The 20226-nt window shown below is 38.1% G+C and overlaps 1 protein-coding gene across 1 annotated transcript in view; it reads right to left on the bottom strand.

Annotated features, from left to right (window-relative positions):
* The window catches only part of LOC134205246 (uncharacterized), a 58489-nt gene that overhangs the window by 28343 nt on the left and 9920 nt on the right, over positions 1–20226 (bottom strand). Inside the window, exons 2-4 of the mRNA XM_062680327.1 lie at positions 5274–5643; positions 5063–5204; positions 2260–2317 (exon numbers count right to left, since the gene is read on the bottom strand). Of these exons, the coding sequence (XP_062536311.1) occupies positions 2260–2317; positions 5063–5204; positions 5274–5643 (570 nt within the window). The remainder of the gene's footprint in view (positions 1–2259; positions 2318–5062; positions 5205–5273; positions 5644–20226) is intronic.

The raw sequence follows: 20226 nt of genomic DNA, 5'->3' as shown, positions 1-20226 counted from the left end.
TTCCGTATAGAGGTTGTTGCGATAATTTTCGACGTTTATATCTCTTGTTAGATTTTTTCCAAAATTGAAAATAGCCCAAAAACACTAAATCGACTTGAGCCACCTCGAAATTTTATCCGAATTAGCTGAAAATTTGACAGGAGACTTATTTTAGCATAAGAATTGTGATTCTTGGCTGACCGGTTGAATTTTTGATACTTTTTGAAAACATGAAGAGGTCTACTCAACATCTGTTCATTGAATTCAAGGCAGTTTATGAATCAGTGCAAAGAAATAAAAAGTGCTAGATAATGTCTGAACACCGTGCAAACAGATGTATAAGATCAACCACGTTTTAATTTGTGCAATAGTCTATTTGTTATCTTTTGTTTTGTTCTGCTTCAATCCCCACCACCACCACCAACTACACCAATTATGCTAAGGTGTGAAAGGTAGTACACTTCATCAATCGTAATGTCGTGATCGTGATCGTCATGTTAGTGCAAACTGATAGCTACAGAAAACAGTATTGTACCGAGCATGAAAAAATCTACTCCTCCGCTTATTTTTAGTCGCAACGAAAAATATGCGCCAGATAGTCGCCTAATAAAACATAGCTACAGAAAAAAAAGCTACTTTGATATTTTTGAAAATTTGGTCACAACGCGGTGGATTATGGCGATTTTGATAACACGTGCTTTTTGTACTGCGGAGAATTTTTTCACATCTATGAAAGCCTTCGAAAATGATTACGTCGTCTCGCTTTGACTTTCGCTTGAACAAATGATGTTCCTGAAAAGAATCGATTTATTTTCAATAATGCGCATATTAGAAACAAAATCATGCGAAAATATTTCACCGACGACAGCCAAATGAATTTGTCACTGACGGTTGTACTTTGGAAAAAATCCTCTCAACTTTCTTTCGAATACAACAGTGTTCCTGAAAAGAATCGATTTATTTTCAATAATGTCTCCAATCACGATCAGCAACTACTCATTAGTTTAATTCTTGCGAGACAAATATGGCGTCAGAACTTATTCCAGACCACTCAGTTCTGCAGACGCTATCGAAAAATTCACTCGACTGCTGCAGCCGACCCGACCGTTAATGATCCACTGCTCCACTATCGATGACCGCCACTGATGCCACTGCTACCTATCGGATGGAATCGATACCGGATGCCGTCGACCGACCTTCTGCTCCACCATCGATGACCGCCGCTGACGTCATTGATGCCACTGCTACCTATCGGATGGAATCGCTACCAGATGCCGTCGACCGACCTCCGTGACATCTCGTACGAAATTGACGCGCACGCGAAACACGGCACAGCGAAATTAAAACGGTGGCCCAAGAGTTCCGTAACTTACACCAATCGGATGTCCGTATTGGTGATGCATGAACGGGATTGGTTGGATCTGAATTGTTTACTTGATTATTTCTAAAACGTCAGATAGGGCCATATGATCAACAATTAATCAACAGCATTCTATGCTCTGGATTGGAAATCCTTTGCATAGCTAAGATTGTGTTACGAACTATAAGCCATAATGCCATAGGCAAATAAATCAAAAATATGAAATACTTGGAAAACATTTTTAAGCTCTTTTAGTGGAATGTCTTCAACTGTCCAAGACGAGTTTAGTACTTTCCATTTAATTACACCACGATTTTTTTAGCTTTGCAGATACGTATTTTGACCTCAACTGTGAGACCGTCTTTAGTGTCTCGTGCTTGACTCGACTTGATTAATATGTATTTGGACCCCAACAGGGACCTTTCTAAGCAGTGCGGGAAAATGCGCGGCTACGAAGCAAGACCATGCTGAAGGTGACTGGGTTCGATTCCCCGGTCCGATCTAGGAGATTTTCGGGTTGGAAATGTTCTCGACTTCCTTGGGCATAAAAGTATCATCGTGTTAGCCTCATGATATACAACTGCAAAAATAATAACTTGGCTTAGAAACCTCGCAGTTAATAACTGTGGAAAGGCTTAACGAACACTAAGCTGCAAGGCGACAATGTCCCAGTAGGGGATGTAATACCAATAAGAAGAAGAAGATCCCGTCAGTCAAATTTGAATTCTTTTTAAGGCCGTATATCATGTTGGACTAGAATCATGGACAAATATCCTGAATACATATTTGCATTACTAATGACATTAAAGTAATATTTCAAAACAACTATATAATGATACAGTAGATAACACAAATGGCTAAGATATGAGATAAATAAAAATATAATAAATGTCACAAGGATAAAACAATTCATCACCTACCTTGTCTTTGGATGCCTTTGGTTACAGTAGGGGCCTTTGGAGCCAGCATTTTAGGAACCTGTAAATTGTAGAATAAATGATTGGATTAAATTATTGGATATTTCAATGGCTTCTTGAATCAAAACTCAGAAATAGCAGTTAGCTAAAAACAGCTTGCTTAACCAGCATAATGAAAAACAGCGTGTTATGAAGTCATAGCCATTATTACAATGAAGAATATAACATCACATTTTACGTTACGGTATTCAAAGAGTTTTACATTGGATCAACCATAACTACACTAAATATCAATATATGAAAAGCTCTCATATGTCTATATTTGAATATACATTTGACCTTAAGTTTTGCACGCGAAAAATGGCTGAGTTTTTATGACGACATAACTTAACAATCCATGCAGTATAAAGTTATTTGTCCAAAACCCATACAACAAACTGTTGAATTTTCTTATGAGATTGATCGTTTACGAGTTGTCAACCTTAATAGTGAGCGTTGCAACAGTAAAGGATACCACACACAAAAAAATGTCCACGTTCATTTGATAATTACACTGCAATTCAAATAAATCGTCCTAGAGTTTCTTTGCAGGTCTAAATACTTAACAACGGTCAAAAAAGTTTGAATAACATTGACACCACTTTTCGGTTAATATAACACCCCCAAGTTCTTTCTCACTAACCGATACACCAACACTCAAATTGTTCGACCAATAATATCGCACACGAACAATCTTAGTACCATCTTAGGGAAAAACCATAAAAAATACATAGTAGTTTGTGTATTCTCGGTACAAACGCCTGATTATTTTTCAACAATGACCCCGCTCCCGGTCGCTCGAATTTAGTCCGAGCTGATTTGATTTTGACCAACTAAGCCACCAACCATCAAAAGGATGGCGTAGAATAGTTGTTAACGGCGGGGTATTAGAGAAAATATTAGCGATACTCCCAAAGACTTCTGATGGCACTTACAAAACATCGTACGAGTGAACTAACGAATCTTACATATGAGTACGGCTCTTTCTCAAAAACTTGAAATGAAACTTTAAAGTTTATTTTGGAAATCCATTTTCCTGGGTCCATTATGTGCGTAAATCCAGAAAGTTATGGATCGCTTGAAGGCAAAAGATGTTCATCAAGTACATCTGAAATATCTGATGAAACCAAAAAGGCCGTATGAGACATGGCTGACAATATTTTTACGAAAGCCAGGGCGTTCTTTCCATCCGTATAACTCTGCAGAACCAGATGAAATGTTTTCAGTAACGGTGAAGCTACGCTGCATTCATTAATAATTAAGATTTGTAAGGCAAGTCTAAGACCAACTATATTCCATCTACATGGAGGCAAGGGTTCACACCATGCTTGCAAAAAAAGGAATCGCTTCAGAGCTGGGAAGTTCGTCTTTTACAGTATGGGCAACAAAAGGTTGACCTCTAGGAGAAGTCCTTCCACCACTAATGTGGTTGACAATATCCGAGAAACGAACTCGCGATCTCCGGATAGGCAATCCTACGCTTTTGCTCGGAAGGCTAACTGAGGGGCCTGTTATTAAAAAAATAATTACACTGCTGAAGCCGCCAAGTAGTATAGTTCAGAGTAAATTTACTCTTTTAGTAGTCAAACGACAGAAAATTTTTTATATTAAACTATGTTTACTTATGATGGCAACCGATTTCCAGTTTTAATTGTGCTATAAAATATAACTGAAAATGAGATAACGGGAGGTAATGTTTGCCCTGGATGTAACCCCAACAAACCTCGGAAGAAGCTAAAACGTTTATTCTGCCAAAACAGCCAGTTTTAGCTAAAAATCTAGTAGTACTAGGTGTACCGGTTTTGGCAACCATAGTGCCTAATTTGGCCAACCCAATTTTCCAAAAAATATTAATCAGTTTCAATAGCGAGGAAGCACAATGGATATATCTTCTGTTCGAGCTAATAAAACCCTTAAAAATTGCTTTATTTTCGGAGTTATGTAAGAAACTGGTCAAATTAGGAACATGGGCAAAACTGGTACAGTTACCCTAGTCTAGCATATTCAGCCAAAATTGTTTGTTGGGACGTCCCAACAAACATTCACTAGTTTAACCAACATCAGTGTGATTATTTAATTCAGCGCTGTGTTAAATTATATCTGTACTACTTCTTATCGCAACTTCTGTTCAAGCTTTATTCACACAATTTTAGCGAAGTTATACAGCTACAACATCTCATTTTGAAAACAGCTTTATTATCTGATTTTTTCTGATCTTTATTTTGTTCCACAGGAGAGTAAACATAGGATTCAAAGGAAGCCACTAAGCCAATAACAATTTTTCACGTGAATGGTAACATCATTTCGTGAGCTTCATAGCCATGTGGTACGTGTCATTAAATACTTGACCATCACGTGCAGTGGTATTTGAATGGTAGCTACCTACGACCATTGGGTTGGAATGCGGCTAAATAGTTTTGATCGAGCAGGAATGTATGGATATTGCTAAAGTAAACCATTTTATATTTTAACTGAAAATTTTAAATCGTTATATTTTTTTCAGTATTTGAACAGTCATTTAGATACCATATGTGCACTATTTATTCCTTAACTTGTATTCATCTAGTTCTGCTGTCATATATGTATGTACAGAGAAACTTTGTCACCAAATTATATCAAATTACATGACTACAATTCACTAAACTAGCATTTTCGTAAATGACTGTGCTAGAACTAAACTTGAATCCTATTATGTAACTCCATTCACAATCCGATAGTTGTCGGTGCGCTCCACTATTCACCCTGATTTAATTATCATGTTACATACCTCATCAGAAATTGATCCGGTCCGCATGTGCTCCTTCATCATGAACGTTCCAATCGAATGCCGCCTTGTTTCGCTGGAGATTGCTTCCTCGCTTCGAAGAATCTCTCTCCGCCCCTGCTGCAAGCTGCTGCACTTCGAGTCACTGAAGAGAGAATGTTATTGTAAACAATAGGTAATTTTAGCACAGAACGAAGGAAGGTAAATGACTCACATGGAATTCGAATAGAACACATCATCGTTGGCGCTGTTTTCCGAAAACGAATCATTAAAAGAATCCCACCGGTCGCGGATGCTGCTGGCACCCTGGTTCCGGTAATCAAGCGTGCTGTGCTTCCTAGTACTCGACGGGTCGGCTCCCGCTTTGACCGATGGCGATGTGGTGCTATTGCTGCGGGACCGTAGCAATCCTTTCAAACTTCCGCGACGCTTGTGAGCCCCCGGAAGAGGTTCGGTGTTTATGGAGACGGGCTTTGATGTTATCAATTTGCCCGAGGAATGTCGCTTCTTGAACAGGAAGAAACTTTTGTTGTTTGTTTCACCGCACTTTGTAGCAACCTCTTCATCGAAGTAGTTCGGGTTGTCTGTAATGAATAACAATGGCAATTAAAATATTATAAACTATCAATAAGTTTTTGTTTCGCTGTTTACGAAATCATGTTTTAATATAATTGCTGAGTAGATTTATTATTTCTATATCAGAAACCAAGATTATGGTGTCTGGTTGTCATATTTCGATCATGACTCATATGTGGAACACTTGCTTCTAAGCAAATATTTCGGTTTTAATCCATAATGGTCATAAGTTCCTATGTGATCTTGATCCTCAATACTGAATACCAATTGAAATGTTACTGAATATTATAGAAATATTGAATTGTTAGTGCCAGATTCCTATAAGGATGGGATTAGAATTTAACGTAGGGGAAGGTGGGTAGACTTGATCCCCGGGGAGACTTGATCACCCCCTGTTTTATCGAGAAGTAAAGTAGTTTTGTTCTAGCGTATTTTTTAGTATAGATCCTCTAGACAAATGACCTTTATGTGGTGAGTTATTTTTTGGATTAACAACCTTATTTATTCTGCAGGGAGGTTTGTATGTTTTGACCTTCCTAAAGATTATTTTATTGGCAACGCAAAATTTGAACAACTTTTCATAACAATGACCAAAGTCTTTCGTTTTTTTTACAGCAACAAGCCATAAATATGCTTATTGATCTGTACTGATGAAAATGTCAACATTCCATCAAAGTTTTAGAATATTTAGATTTGAAGTTATTGCCTCAATATGGGGACACTTGATCCCCCGTTAGTCACCCATACAAAAATTTGGCGAAACTAGGCTTCTAATTTGTTGTAGATTGTTGTAGTTTTGATGAAGGGTTGGCAGGAAAAATGATTTATTGCGTAGATCTCATAGAAATGGGATCAAGTCTCCCCAAATTTTAAAATTGCATGTGCTGTCGAGTTCAATAAAAAAAATCGTTCGTGTATACGCACAGCAATTCGATAATTCCGCGTATTTTGAAGGGAAAATATTTTTAAAAAAATCTGAGGGCACCTTTCTAATTTTATCAAAGCAAGTTCTTGGAGAGGGATCAATTTCCCCCGAATATTTTCAAAGTCGATTTTTGACAGTACTCCAAAAAATCAATTGTGTATCAATAACAACAATGATTTAAGGACTGTCATACATCAGTAAAGTTAAATACTATATTTCTTAGAGAGTCTGTGTGGAAATCGCGTATGTTTATTTATTTTTGGTTGTGATATATCGGAAATCAGAAAATGGGATCAAGTCTACCCAGTCTCCCCTACATCAGTACTACTTAAGAAAGATGCAGAGAACTGTACGACCTCTCAGAGGTGCCACGGAAGGTTTTCACAGTATGAATCGTTTTGGTAAAACGTGAAACACAGAAAGAACTAAGATAGAAATACACAGTACGAAAGAGATGACCCTAAAATTGAATCCTTGGCCTCCTGCTTATAAGGCAGAATCGGTAGCCGTTAGACCACCGAGCTCGTCTTTTTGAAATTCCATGCAAATTCTACAAAAAACCAAACCGAAAGTCGCATTACTGGAAATTAGTCGATTCTTCACAGAACCACCACATCATTCTATACCAGGTTGAGCCGAGACGAGTTTTGTTCAAAGTGCAAATTAATTGCCCAGCGAAGGCAGTCCCGTCGTTAGCACAATCACGAGCGCGCGTCAGAGGAAGACGCTGCAAAAATTAATTCGGATGAATGTCATCAATAGCAGTCATGTGAAACTTCCTAACTAGAATCTCATTTAGGTTTGTTGATGTTTGTTATTAGGAAGGCGCATTATGGAAAATAAATCAGTTCTTTTCAAGACCAACTTTCTACGCACAAGAAAGCTAATCCGAGAAGAAATTTCTTCAATGTACAAATCACAGTCGCTTAGTTACGGTAGAAAAATCAATCGTGACGATGTCCTTACGTCGTCCAGCGTCTACGTCGTGTCTTGTATACAATCCTTTTGATTTTTTCATTCTTTTTTGGATTCAAACCCTTGCCATTCCAACAAACAATTTCAGCTGAATAAGCTAGTTTTTTAAGTGCACTGATGTTGGCCTAATAAGCGCTTCACTCGCCTCCAGTGTTTGTTGGGATGAACATTAGACTATCCTAGCCTGGTATAAGGAGTGAAAAGTTACCCTTTTACGGGGCACCCCCAGGATTTTAGCTTTGGTTGAGAAAATCGTTCTCTGAAAATTGCAACTTGATCGGTTGCATGAGCTGGCGCATTTGATTGAAGCAATTTTCGAAGGTTTTATTAGCTGTAACAGGAGATTATAACCCTTATCTTTCTACGCTGCTGAAACTGACCAATATTTTTTTTGAAAAATATGCATTTTTCAGGGTTGGCCAAATTAGGCACTAATATGCCAAAACCGGTACTCTCACCCTAGTAAAATACACCTCAGTCACTCTTTCGTCACCGAAATAGATTCGAAAAAACAGACTGAGCCCAGATTTACAAAAAACGGCAACTGATTTGTTGAAGAACAATTCCACAGAACATTGTGCGTTGATTAAATGTAAGAGTTCATTAGTTTTCAGTTGATTTATTAGGAGCTGGGTTGTGTACTTTGGAATTCATTGGTCCTCTTCCTTTCTACGATCAAGGTAGCTCCGACTCAAAATTAGGAAACGAGTAAACCAGAACCCGAGACACTTTCCGACATGATCAAATCCAAAGCAGGGAGAAATAAAAAAAGTCTAGCTTCTAGCTTCAGGATTCAGGATGAATGAGAGGTTCCACCGCTTCCCAGAACATATAAAATCCTATTTGTTCCATTTTTTCGATTTTTCATCTAGAAAAAAACCCTGATTAATCCACCTTGCAGGGAATGGTGCCTTTCTCGTGCATTATAAAAATAGTATTTTGGCCATTACTCTTGAGCCCATAGTCCGACCTGGCCAATTTTCAATAGGAAATAATGGGAGAGTATTCTGCGTTGAATGCAACTTGTTGCGAGTAAATCAGTTAAGGATAAGTGCCTGAAAAATGAGTGACATTTTTTAACTCAATTTTTCTAGAAAAAAGTGGTATTTTGGCCATAATTTCCGAGCCCATAGTCCGATCTGACCAATTTTCCATAGGAAACAATGGTAGAGTATCTTGCGTCGAATGCAACTTGTTGCGAGTGAATCGGTTAAGGATAAGTGCCTGAAAAATGAGTGACATTTTTTTACTATTTTTTTCTATAATAAAAGTGGTATTTCGCCCATAACTTTCGAGCCCATAGTCCGATCTGACCAATTTTCAATAGGAAACAATGGTGAAGTATCCTGCGTCGAATGCAACTTGTTGCGAGTAAATCGGCTAAGGATAAGTACTTGAAAAATGAGTGACTTTTTTTTTTGGGTGGGTGCGCACAGACACACTCACATACACACACACACACACACACAGACATCACCTCAATTCGTCGAGCTGAGTCGATCGGTATATAACACTATGGGTCTCCGAGCCTTCTATAAAAAGTTTGTTTTTGGAGCGATCATATAGCCTTTACGTATACTTAGTATACGAGAAAGGCAAAAACAAAGAGAGTGAACGGATAACCTCCGGACACCAAAATGTTCACGTTCTCTGGAATCCTCGACATTTTTAATGCCTCCGACCCCTACATGCTGAAAGCAGGTCTTCCTATTCAGACTGCTCTTCTGAAGCAGCATGGGGCTTCAAAAATGCCCCTCCTAGAGTCATTCGTATCCTTCGGTGGCTAACTTCGTCGATAAGGCTAAAATGATGATCTATTCAGCCAAATGACCTATTCGGTCAAATTATCTATTCGGCCAAATGACCTATTCCCGTTATTGATTATATGATGTTATTGATACCATACTCTGTTATGAACTAGCCCTGGATAAGAGGTAAAATACCAAAGGAATAATACCAAAAAACTAATATGCACAATACTTAAGCCATAACAAACTCAGTTATTAAATTGAACTTCAATACCAAATGCATAACCAATTATTATTCGTTTGGTATTGAAATACCTAAGCATGGTATGCCTCAAGTATTCTGCATATATGTTTTTGGTATTATTTTTTGGTATTTTACCTCTTATGCAAGGCTAAATCATACCAATTTCTGTTATCGAGGTCGTCGCTCCTGCTCGGGTTCGGCCACATGACCTTTTCGACCAAATGACTTTCGGTCAGATGGGTTTTGGCCTAATGGTTTTCCCAAAACAAAACAGCACTCCTTATATAGAGTCGATGTCAGGCACCGAAGCTGTCGCAGGTGACTATCCGAGGAAAAACCTCAGTATCGATATAGGTGTCTTCCTCCAAATACCGCGAGGAGTTATCTCGCACATCTGCTCGGTTATAGCCGAACCACGGTTACTCTTGGGATACTTTAACTTTCACGGGACAGGAGACGGGGAAAATTATCATATTGTATAGGTCATTGACAACTTCGAGAAGCTGCTCGAACAAAGCCCTGATTCTCGAATCATAAGAATTTACCACTGGTATGTGACGCTGGAGGTAAGCCCATATTCAGTTGACAATGACACCAGTCCGTTCTAACTGCTTAGCCCCTTTCAGCTCCTCTGTAATTTTTAATATGTCCATGAAGTAGAAGGTTCATGCAATACTAGACTTCTTTAATGTGAAGATCATATCTCCATTATTTGCAAACTTTTTCACTGGCTTTGGTGTTTTAAACATTTTTAATAGCACCTATTTCGAGCTCAAAGAGCCTATTTCTGTGTATTCTGTTGAGCTAGCAAGCAGCTATACACTATTCACTTGAGCACACGCAAAAAAATGCGTTCCCGAATTCGTGACCTAGCAAAAATACACCGTGATTTTATTCATGGATTCGGGAACACCAGTCACGTTTCCAGAACTTTCCAGAAAACGTGACTGTATTCCCGAATCCGTGACTGTTGTTCACGAAAAAATACACCGTGAACTCGTTAGTTCACGAATTTATGAACGCTTTTTTTTGCGTGCATATTGCTTTCCTTCCTCCTGACCACTACTTAATGTTCACCGACAGTCAGAAGGCTGTTTGGCATTATTATATATTATGATGGTATAAAGGAACTGATCCTGGAATTCATCACATGGCTTTGATATTCATCCCATCAAAAACATAACAATGGAAAGCAATTTGATTTATTTCTTATTTTTGTAATTTTTTTGTTTACATTGAGCACGCATGTTGACAAAAAGAAGCAACGGAATTGATGCTGTATTTCTTTGTTCTGTGATGAGATGAATATATGTTCAGTAAGATGGAGATTGGAACAGTTCTCCTACTTATGTTCAGTGAAGTCTAGAAAATTTCCAACCCGAAAATTTGCTAAACCGGACCGGGAATCAAACTTAGCCACCTTCAGCACGGTCTGGCCATACTTTGTTGCCGCGCAACCTACCGCACCATCCATCATTTCCGAGCAGGGATCTCAGAATCTCTGTGTTTGCGGCAAGGATTAACAAGTATGCGTACGAGGGGCATCGTTGCCCCAGATCTGCACTAATTGAACATCTCCGGGTCCACATAAAACGACCAAAGCCTATTATGGAAATGAGTAACTTTTCTCAATTTGCATACTAAATCAAAAGGCATAATTAATAACAACTTTAGGTAAAAACCTAAATAAGAGATACCCGTGTGCTTTAACCTAGTATTTGGATGCACAATGTCAAATTAATGACATTGGCTCATTTCGCGTATGTATAGCGCAGTGATTTTTACATCATAGATATTTAGTATATCGCTTCTCATGGATATCTGAAATTCAGTAGTAGTGTCAAGTATGATACTTCATGGTTCCAAGAAAACAATTGTACAGGTCCACAATAAATCCAAATATAATATATTCATGAGACGAAAGCCTTATGAGCATTCGATACACACTCTGAATGAAAATAAACATATCTACTCCACCCTTTCATACGTGCTGATGCCCTATCGTATCTAAATCCTAGCTTCCGGTTCCTCAAAACGAATAATAAAAAAACAGATGTTCTGCATAATAAAATGCACTCGAGAGATTTCCATCGTCCCCTCCATAAGGCGCGCACAGCATAGTGAGTGCGTTGTAGGTACCTTCCCAGCAACATCTTCGATGCACCCTTGTTTGCTACTTGCAGCGTGAAGAAAAGAAACACTTCAGGGCGGCCTAGCAGGCGGCCTCCAGTTTGTTTTTGAAAATCATCGATTAATTCACCCAACAGTGTTACACATTCCGTCGTATATGTAGGCGCAAAAAAGTTCGATCAGATTATACTTATTTAGTAGTTTATTTCCTAGCATTTGGCTTCAGGTCGTATCGTTTGATCACAATCAGATTATACAAAGTGCACTGTTTTTTTTTCTCCATCTCTTAGCAACTCTATTTATCTTTTCAAAAACAACGAGATGAAAGCAAATCGATTTGTTTCTTATTTTTGTGATTTTTTCAGCGGCAGACACGCTCCTACGTTAGCAAAACGGTGCTTTATTACTTTGTTTCAAGACTAGAAGAATTTGTTATAGTGATGTGGAAATGGGAACAGTTCTTCTAGTCAATTTTATTAACCACAGCTCCTATACCGTGCGGGACCGAAATCCGTACAGCACCGAAATCCGTCCACCTCATGAGATATCAATGAATTAAAGGGTGTTAAAGATAATTAATGTAGAAATAATTTATCTTATCCTGTTCAGATACTAGGCAGTAAGCTTCTAAGGCAGAGAAATATAAAGAAGGCTTTGAAATTAAAACAACAAAAATCAAAAACAAATCGCTACCCACCAAACGCGGAGTTTTTGCCGCCATTTTGTTTTCGGGTAGAGCATAATTGCACCAAAAGTAACTGTGTTTTAATTGCTAATTGCGAAGATAATATATAGATAAGCGGAGTACAAATCGAAGGGATCGCTTCTCAAGGTGCGTATCGAACTATAAACAGTTGTAGTGTTGTCAATCAGACTGCTTCAATTTAAATATTTAGTTAAATAATAGCTGTACGGATTTTGATCCTTCGATTCGAAACCCGTCCACGGTGGACGGATTTCGAGTCAGGAGTAGTAGATTTTATCTATTATTTTATCATGTTTTTCGTAGTTTTTAATGAGTAAATGTGAAACATTTCAAAACTAGAAGCCTTCATGCTCCTGTGTCAGTGACAAACGTTTTATTTACATTCGATTCCTATTTTCTAATGACTTTTTCATATACGAAGGGGCTTAAGTGTACGGATTTCGATGCCTCACGGTAATGCGTGGAAAAAATCTAAGAATAAAACCCTTCGAGATTTCGTAAGATTACACTCACATATGTAAGACCAATTAATTAAGTGTCACGTAGAATTTGGCTATTTTTCAAATCGTCACGCTGCTCGTGTCAATCACATCGATTGATGAATAAAATCTGGTCCACCTCACCGCTATGCAGTCACAGGAATAGATTTTTGAGTGAAACGACAGTCTTTCGGTACAACCAACCGTGCGAGAAAAGCAAAAACGTGAGAATATTTGAAATATTGCCACTTCGCTTTCTTGTCGAATCGTCGATCTACCGCTGCCGCACCAGCAGACGAGCACGCCCGCATTCAGTTCGAGCGAAAATAGCTACAAAAACGACCGGAATGGTGTTATATTGCAGGCTCTTAACGAGTGCTACTGCAGGTACTTACTTATCCGGTCGGAACAGTAATTCGATCAGCAACCTATTGTCCGTATTGTTCGAACGGTTGCTGAACAATTTCGCACCGCATACACCTACTTCCCATTCAATGCGACCTATGTCGACACAATGATAAGATCGTTAATTTACCTTGTCCATGCTTCCTAAGCTTTTTTTTAAACCGGCTGCATTCATTGAGAAATCATTTTGGTTTTTTTCATGTGTTGCATTTGTGTTTTGTATATTTATGTTGATGATAACTTATTTTTTCATAACACATACTAAATGGTATTGATCGTTTATATTCAGACTACGTAATAATCGAGTAGTGCCTAACAGATTTTATTTTTTAGAATGCTTTCTGATATAAGTCATATAGAATATACCCTTTGTCATCAACTGAGCTTGATACTGACAAACGAACCTCGCAGCATGTCTTTCAAGGGTGTCCCACATCAAATCGCATCACGGACGCTGTACAAAAATATCTAGTCGATCGATCCTTTTCAAACCTTCAGACAATAAAATGTAACCCATTAGGCCGTTACAAATATTTTATTATATAAATTATATAAAATTATAATATAAAAATCAAAAAACTCCTCGGACTTGTTAAAGAATGTTTTGAAAATCCTCAAAATTATCAGAATTTTTATTTTGTTGTCCCCTCAAAATATATTATTTTTGGGCAAACAATCCGAGGGGGGAGACATAATTGTTTTCAAATATTTATATCGGCTTTAGTATTTTTATTTTATTTAATGCCATAACCGTACGTTCGACTCATTAGGTTCTGTACTACATCTGGCTGCACCTTCTCCTGTACTGTACTGTACTTGACTTTTAAAGTGTATGTGCTCATTATAATATGAATTTGACGGCCTACTTTGATTGGATAAGTGACAGGTTTCTGTCAAATACATGCGGAACTCAATAAATGTTAAGGCACTGTGGAAGATTTACGGCAAGTTTCTGCAAGCGATTTTGTGTCCGTTACATTCTTTATAACCCAAGAAATAAAATCTAAGTGGGAAGTGGAGGGAGTAGGAAAATTAATCGATTTTACCTCATATTTTTTAATATTTTACAATAATTAAGACGTTCTCAAAGTCATTTCTTGATCAAATCAGCTCAGACACTAGTAGAAAAACTATGCGGAAATGAATATTGCACATAGATACAAAATTAAACTAAAAATATTCAAATTTTGGATATAAAGTCAATTTTTTTACAAAAATTAGATTGTATCTCAGAATCAAATTTATCACCATGTGAAGGCCTACTCATCATGCAACAACTTTGTGGAAGACACCAAACTTCTATGAGGCAACCCTAATGAGTTATTTATTAATGCCATGATTTCACGATATCCGACCACTGTGGTATAGTTTCAGTAACTTAGATTAAATGATAACAAAATTTCAATCATTTAGTTTAAATTACTGCAACTAGCGCTATAACTCCATTATTATTTGAATTCTAACAACGAACCATTAGGCTGAGTTGTAGAAAAACCTTCGCACTAGACAACACTTTTTGAAATTCAGCTTTATGAATGAGTTATTGACAAACTACTCAATGATCGAACGCAAACTACTAAATCAGTGATCCCCAAAGTGCGGCCCTCCTCCCTCCCATTGATAAACATTATATGACAAGGCAAGCTTTTTATCATTCCCAATATTTCGGTGCACTCGGGAAACTGTCAAGCTCACATCCTTCTTCTTCTTATTGGCTTCCCCACACTGGGACAGAGCAGCCTCGCAGCTTAGTGTTCATTAAGCACTTCCACAGTTATTAACCGCGAGGTTTCTAAGCCAGGTTACCATTTTTGCATTCGTATATCATGAGGCTAAACACGATGATACTTTTATGCCCATGGAAGTCGAAACAATTTCCAATCCGAAAATTGCCTAGACCGGCACCGGGAATCGAACCCAGCCACCCTCAGCATGGTCTTGCTTTGTAGCCGCGCATCTTACCGCACGGCTAAGGAGGGCCTCAAGGAGAGCTCGCATCCTTATGATATATTATTTCGATGTTATCGCCCGGGTTATTATAAAAGCCAATTTGTATTTAATCGCAGATTTAAGGGGACTAAAGGTTAGACTTCACGTAAAAAGTAAAAATAATGCTGTCATACGCTGCTCCCGAATAAGAATGCTTTTGGTTAGATTTGGTTTGATTAGGTTTTGGCGAAAATTAACTGAAATTTAGTTGTATTTTTACTTCCAGATTATCATTCAGACTATATCAGACTCGCAAACAGATTCTGTTCAGAAGCTTCAATAAGATTCTGTTTAAAATCATAAACGGATTATGCTCAGAATCTGAAACAGAATCTTAAACGGACTCTATTCAAAATTTCAAACGAACTCCGAAAAGAGACTGCTCCAAATCTCAACCGGAATTATGTACAGATTCACGAGCAGATACTCTTCGAAATTCCAAACGGATTTTGTTTAAAATTCCGAACGGATTTTGTTCAGAATCCCGAACGGATTCTTTTCGGAATCCCAAACGGATTTTGTTCAGAATCCCAAACGGATTCTGTTCAGAATTCCAGACTGATTCTGTTTATGTAGAATCTCGAACGAATTTTGCTCAGAATCCCAATGAGATTTTTCTCAGAAACTTATTTGTCACGACAAGTTAAAATGAACAATAAACCTCAAGCATAACGAACATAAGATCGACATTATAGAATCGGTCGACATTTGGAAAAACAGCTATGAATATTTTTTGCCAACTGAGCCAACCATCCTTGAAAAGACAGGAACACCGTCTTCGACCAGAGGTCGTACAGACTGAACACTTAACACCTAGCATGAGACAACGGACAGGATACAATACACCCAGTGGACCAGTGGAGAATTTTTCTATCACGAAAAGTTTCCTCCTTACCAGAGCTGGAATCGAACCTACACTCCCTAGCACATGCGTCTAGACGATTGATGTCGCTAACCGCACGGCCACGAAGCCCATCCTGAGTCCGCTACGGCAAAAACGTTACTACAGACTAAAAGTTAGCTACGGTGATTGAACATGTAAAATGAAATACACTGGATTATCTTTTTACACGATTTACATTTTTTCAATTTTTTATTCATCCTAAACGTTTAACGCATAATCATTATCAAGTGATTTTTCTTTGATTTATTCAGGATTTTTAAAATATGTTGCGAAGATTTTGGTGGTAAATTGGAGTCACACGATCAAAAATACGAGTTTTTTACTCGTGTAAAAACAGAATCCTGTGTACTTCATTTGAAAAATATTCACAGGAATAAAATATTTAGTTCAAATGTACAATATTCTGTAATACGTAATAGTGATGAACTTTGTTAATCTTAAAATAAAGAATAAAAAAAAATGTTATTCGTAATATGAACTGAAAAACAAATGTTGCACACTTAAAATTGCTGCGCGGCCCTTGATAGTAAACATGCTGGGGACCACTGTACTAAATGATCGATAACATCCTTGCTCGCATGATACCATGCGTACCATATAGTCGCTATATAGAATGGGCGAAGTCTGGCTAGGCCTGGTAGGATTGTCGAGGGGCAGAAACCTCTGCGGCACCTCAGAATTAGGAAACACATTAGTCTAGCTATGCCTGGTAGTAGTGTCGGGGGGTTGATGCTTCTGCGGCACCCCAGAAATAAGAGACGTGTAAGACTAGTGGTACAACCCTGTTGTAGGACGTGATGACCACCCCTACAGGTAATACTCCCACTGAGCGAGGAATCTAATTTATGGGCGAGCACACAAATAAGCCTCCCATGGTACGTGTGGTCAATGTGACTGCTTAGGCAGAAAGGTGATCCGGTGGCTAGTGATGGAATGAGTGAATTCTCGGTAGGCCTGGCAGGAGTGTTGGTGGGCAGATACCTCTGCGGCACCTCAGAATTAGGGGACACGAAAGTATCGCTATGCCTGGCAGGAGTGTCGGGGGGTGGATGCTTCTGTGGCACCTCAGAAATAGGAGACGTGAAAGGGATCTGCCTCGTAGCTGAGGTACGAGTGCCATAGGAGTCACCAACCTAGGCTTGATAGACAAGTGGTATAATTTCGGTACAGGACGGATGATTACCACACTGAGTGAGCCTCAAATGGGCAGTGAGATGCCAACTCGAGGTATCAACCGCAAGGTACCTGGTTCAGTCTTGTTGGTTATTAACATTATGTATTTATGACACTTTACCATTGTCATGACATTCGTGTCGGAGTAGGGGTTCCATTCCCGGAAACGATTTCCCGGGAAATAAATTTTCCCGGGATTACCGATTCCCGGGATGCGCACTTTAGTTTTTCGAATTTCCCGGGAAATTATTATGTTAAAGTATTTACCAATTTTTGGAGACGACTGTGATCGGTTAAAGTATTTGGAAATCCTTTTCTTATTTTGCAAATTTGATGAGGGAGTATCAATTATATTTTTGACTAACATCTTCTCACTGTTCCCATAATGAAATTTCTATTTAATAGTATATTTCGCTTTCAAAGTAGATTACTCCCCATATTATAAAAATAATTAAATTTTTATCAGTAGATGCTACAGTATTGTACGGTTCAACTCTAATGCGTGTTGAAGGGATTGTCGTTCCATCGATGGTTTATTTATTTAGTAAGCCCAATCATTACGGGCATTACGAAGTCGAAATAAAAATCGAGCATTTGATGAAATTTCTCAATAACAAGAATAAAGTTATTTAATTGTGCAGAGCGACAAATTTTCTCCAGATCGCAGATACTTAAGCAAGGACAGTGACGGCTTTGGTAGGTCTATTGTCCGAGGCTTATTTTTAAGACTTTCAATACTGTTTGATTCAAACCCCGATAAGTGTTCCAAACAGACTCATATTCCGAACAATCGTTTTTGTTTTGAGATATTGCTTTCTTTTTCCAAATTATAATGAACTATTGAGAATTTACTGTCTGGATATGTCAAAGTACAAAAGTTAACATACTTTAGGTCTTTACTATAAGGTCATTACAACAGTCTAATAACAAAAACTCGCCAAACTTATGCAACTTTATGCGTTTCTGGTGCTGCTCGGAATTTAAAGCAAAATTTGACAGAAAGATTAGTTTAATATTGATAGTTATGATTTGTAAGGTACGACCATAAAACGCTCGTCTAAACGTATTTTTTCGCTTTTGAAAAAAAAAACATTTATTGCTTACATACTTCAAATGCAAAGGCGAAATGTGCTCAAGTGTTCGTATCAAGGTTCGTATTATAAATCAAATTTGTTTGCATTAATAAAATATACGGATGAGTACCAGAATGATAGATATTAGAAATCTTCCGGCAATAACAGAACAAATCCTGTCAAACCCGTCTTCTCCTCCATATCAAGGAAGAATCAAGGAATCATCTGGACACAGCAGATCTTACTTAAATCTAATTACTAAAATCACAGCAGATCTTAAATAAAAAATAAATAAATAAGTTATAACGAGCGTTTTGCAGACATAGACGTAGACTTAGATAACGCTTATCGAACTAAACAGAGACAATTGTTCAGACTTTTCAACAACTCTTTAATCATTTTTGCACAATGTATCAAGTATCAATCCCTTGAGGTCGAGAGTATATTTTTATCCTTATTATCCTAGTTATTATTTCACGTTACGATTTTGAGTTTCGCAAAAATGTTTTATTTCCCGGGAAATCCCGGGAAGTTAACATTTTATTTCCCGTTTCCCGGGAAGTTAATTCCCGGGAAAAATGGAACCCCTATGTCGGAGTCTCGTTGGTGGTCTCGCGGCTCAATGAGTGTTGATGCATATGTGGTGCCAATGTATCTATATGCACATGTGGAGCATGGGGAGTACATGGAGAAGAAGGAGTTGGTTTAAGTGGGTCGGGAGTGGTGATCCCATTCCCACAATACCTGGGTACGCCTTCCCAGGTGTCTAGTTGCAGATTTCCTTTACCTTCGTTACAAAAAGGCAAATCCTGACCCAACAAATACCTTCCCTAAAATCCAACACCGTGGTACATATGAGGGAGTCGCTGAGTCGGGGGCCTCTCACTAGGTAAGTACTACATCAACACTTCCTGCTCCTCCCAAGCTACGGTGAAGATGGGCGTGGTCAGGATAAGTAATCTTCATGCTTTTGTGGTTTTTGTCGTAGATTTCTGATAGTAATCTGAATGGAGATTTCAAAAGAAAAACATGAGTATCTCCAATCTTAATCTACTAAGTACACCATAACTATGCTATGCTAAGCTGTGCTAAGCTCATCGACCTTCATTGTCACCTCACATCGTTGTATATTAATATGCGGCTGTGAACTGTTAATTTCCGAATTGATATCAGTCAGTGAAATTTTGTTACCTGATAAATTTCTGTAAAACTGAACAACTTTTTGATGACTTAAACGATTAATCAAAAAGATCCCATCCAGACACTGTATTTTTTTACTGGTCAAATGCAAATTTTGTTGATCAAATTGTATTGACTCACACAGCATCGACCAAATATGATCAGCAAACATTTGACATCATTGAACTGCATGCTCGTATAATTTTATTATTGAATTATTCCATCATACAATCAACATCTGGTTGAAATTAAAAAAAAAAACACCTAGCGACTTGTTCGGAGACGAGCCAGCCTCGGGCTGAAAGTCTCCTTAATAAAGACACAAAAAAAAAAAAAAAAAAAACACACCTAGCGACTTACAGTTCCATGTTCCAAGTTTCCAATCGTGATCCTTTATTCGTTTCCTGGGTCTTTGAAGATTATAACGAATCATATTATCTCTTATATCGTTCGTAATTTGTGGTTTAATGTGGTTAAATATGTTTACAGGCCTCGCAAACCTCGAGTTACATTTTTCAAATCAAAATCTTCCACATAATGCAACTGAGCTTGAGTTGCGTGCTTTTGCCTAGGCAATGCGGTCGGGTATGAGCTTGACGACCGACTGGAAAATAGCACACACAACCTCTACTTGATCAGTGCTTTCGCTGATGAAGAATGT

This window comes from Armigeres subalbatus, chromosome 1 (assembly GCF_024139115.2).
Source record: "Armigeres subalbatus isolate Guangzhou_Male chromosome 1, GZ_Asu_2, whole genome shotgun sequence".
In the NCBI taxonomy this organism is placed as follows: Eukaryota; Metazoa; Arthropoda; class Insecta; order Diptera; family Culicidae; genus Armigeres; species Armigeres subalbatus.
Note: the sequence above shows the minus strand (reverse complement) of the source record. Positions and strands in the feature narration are given on the sequence as shown.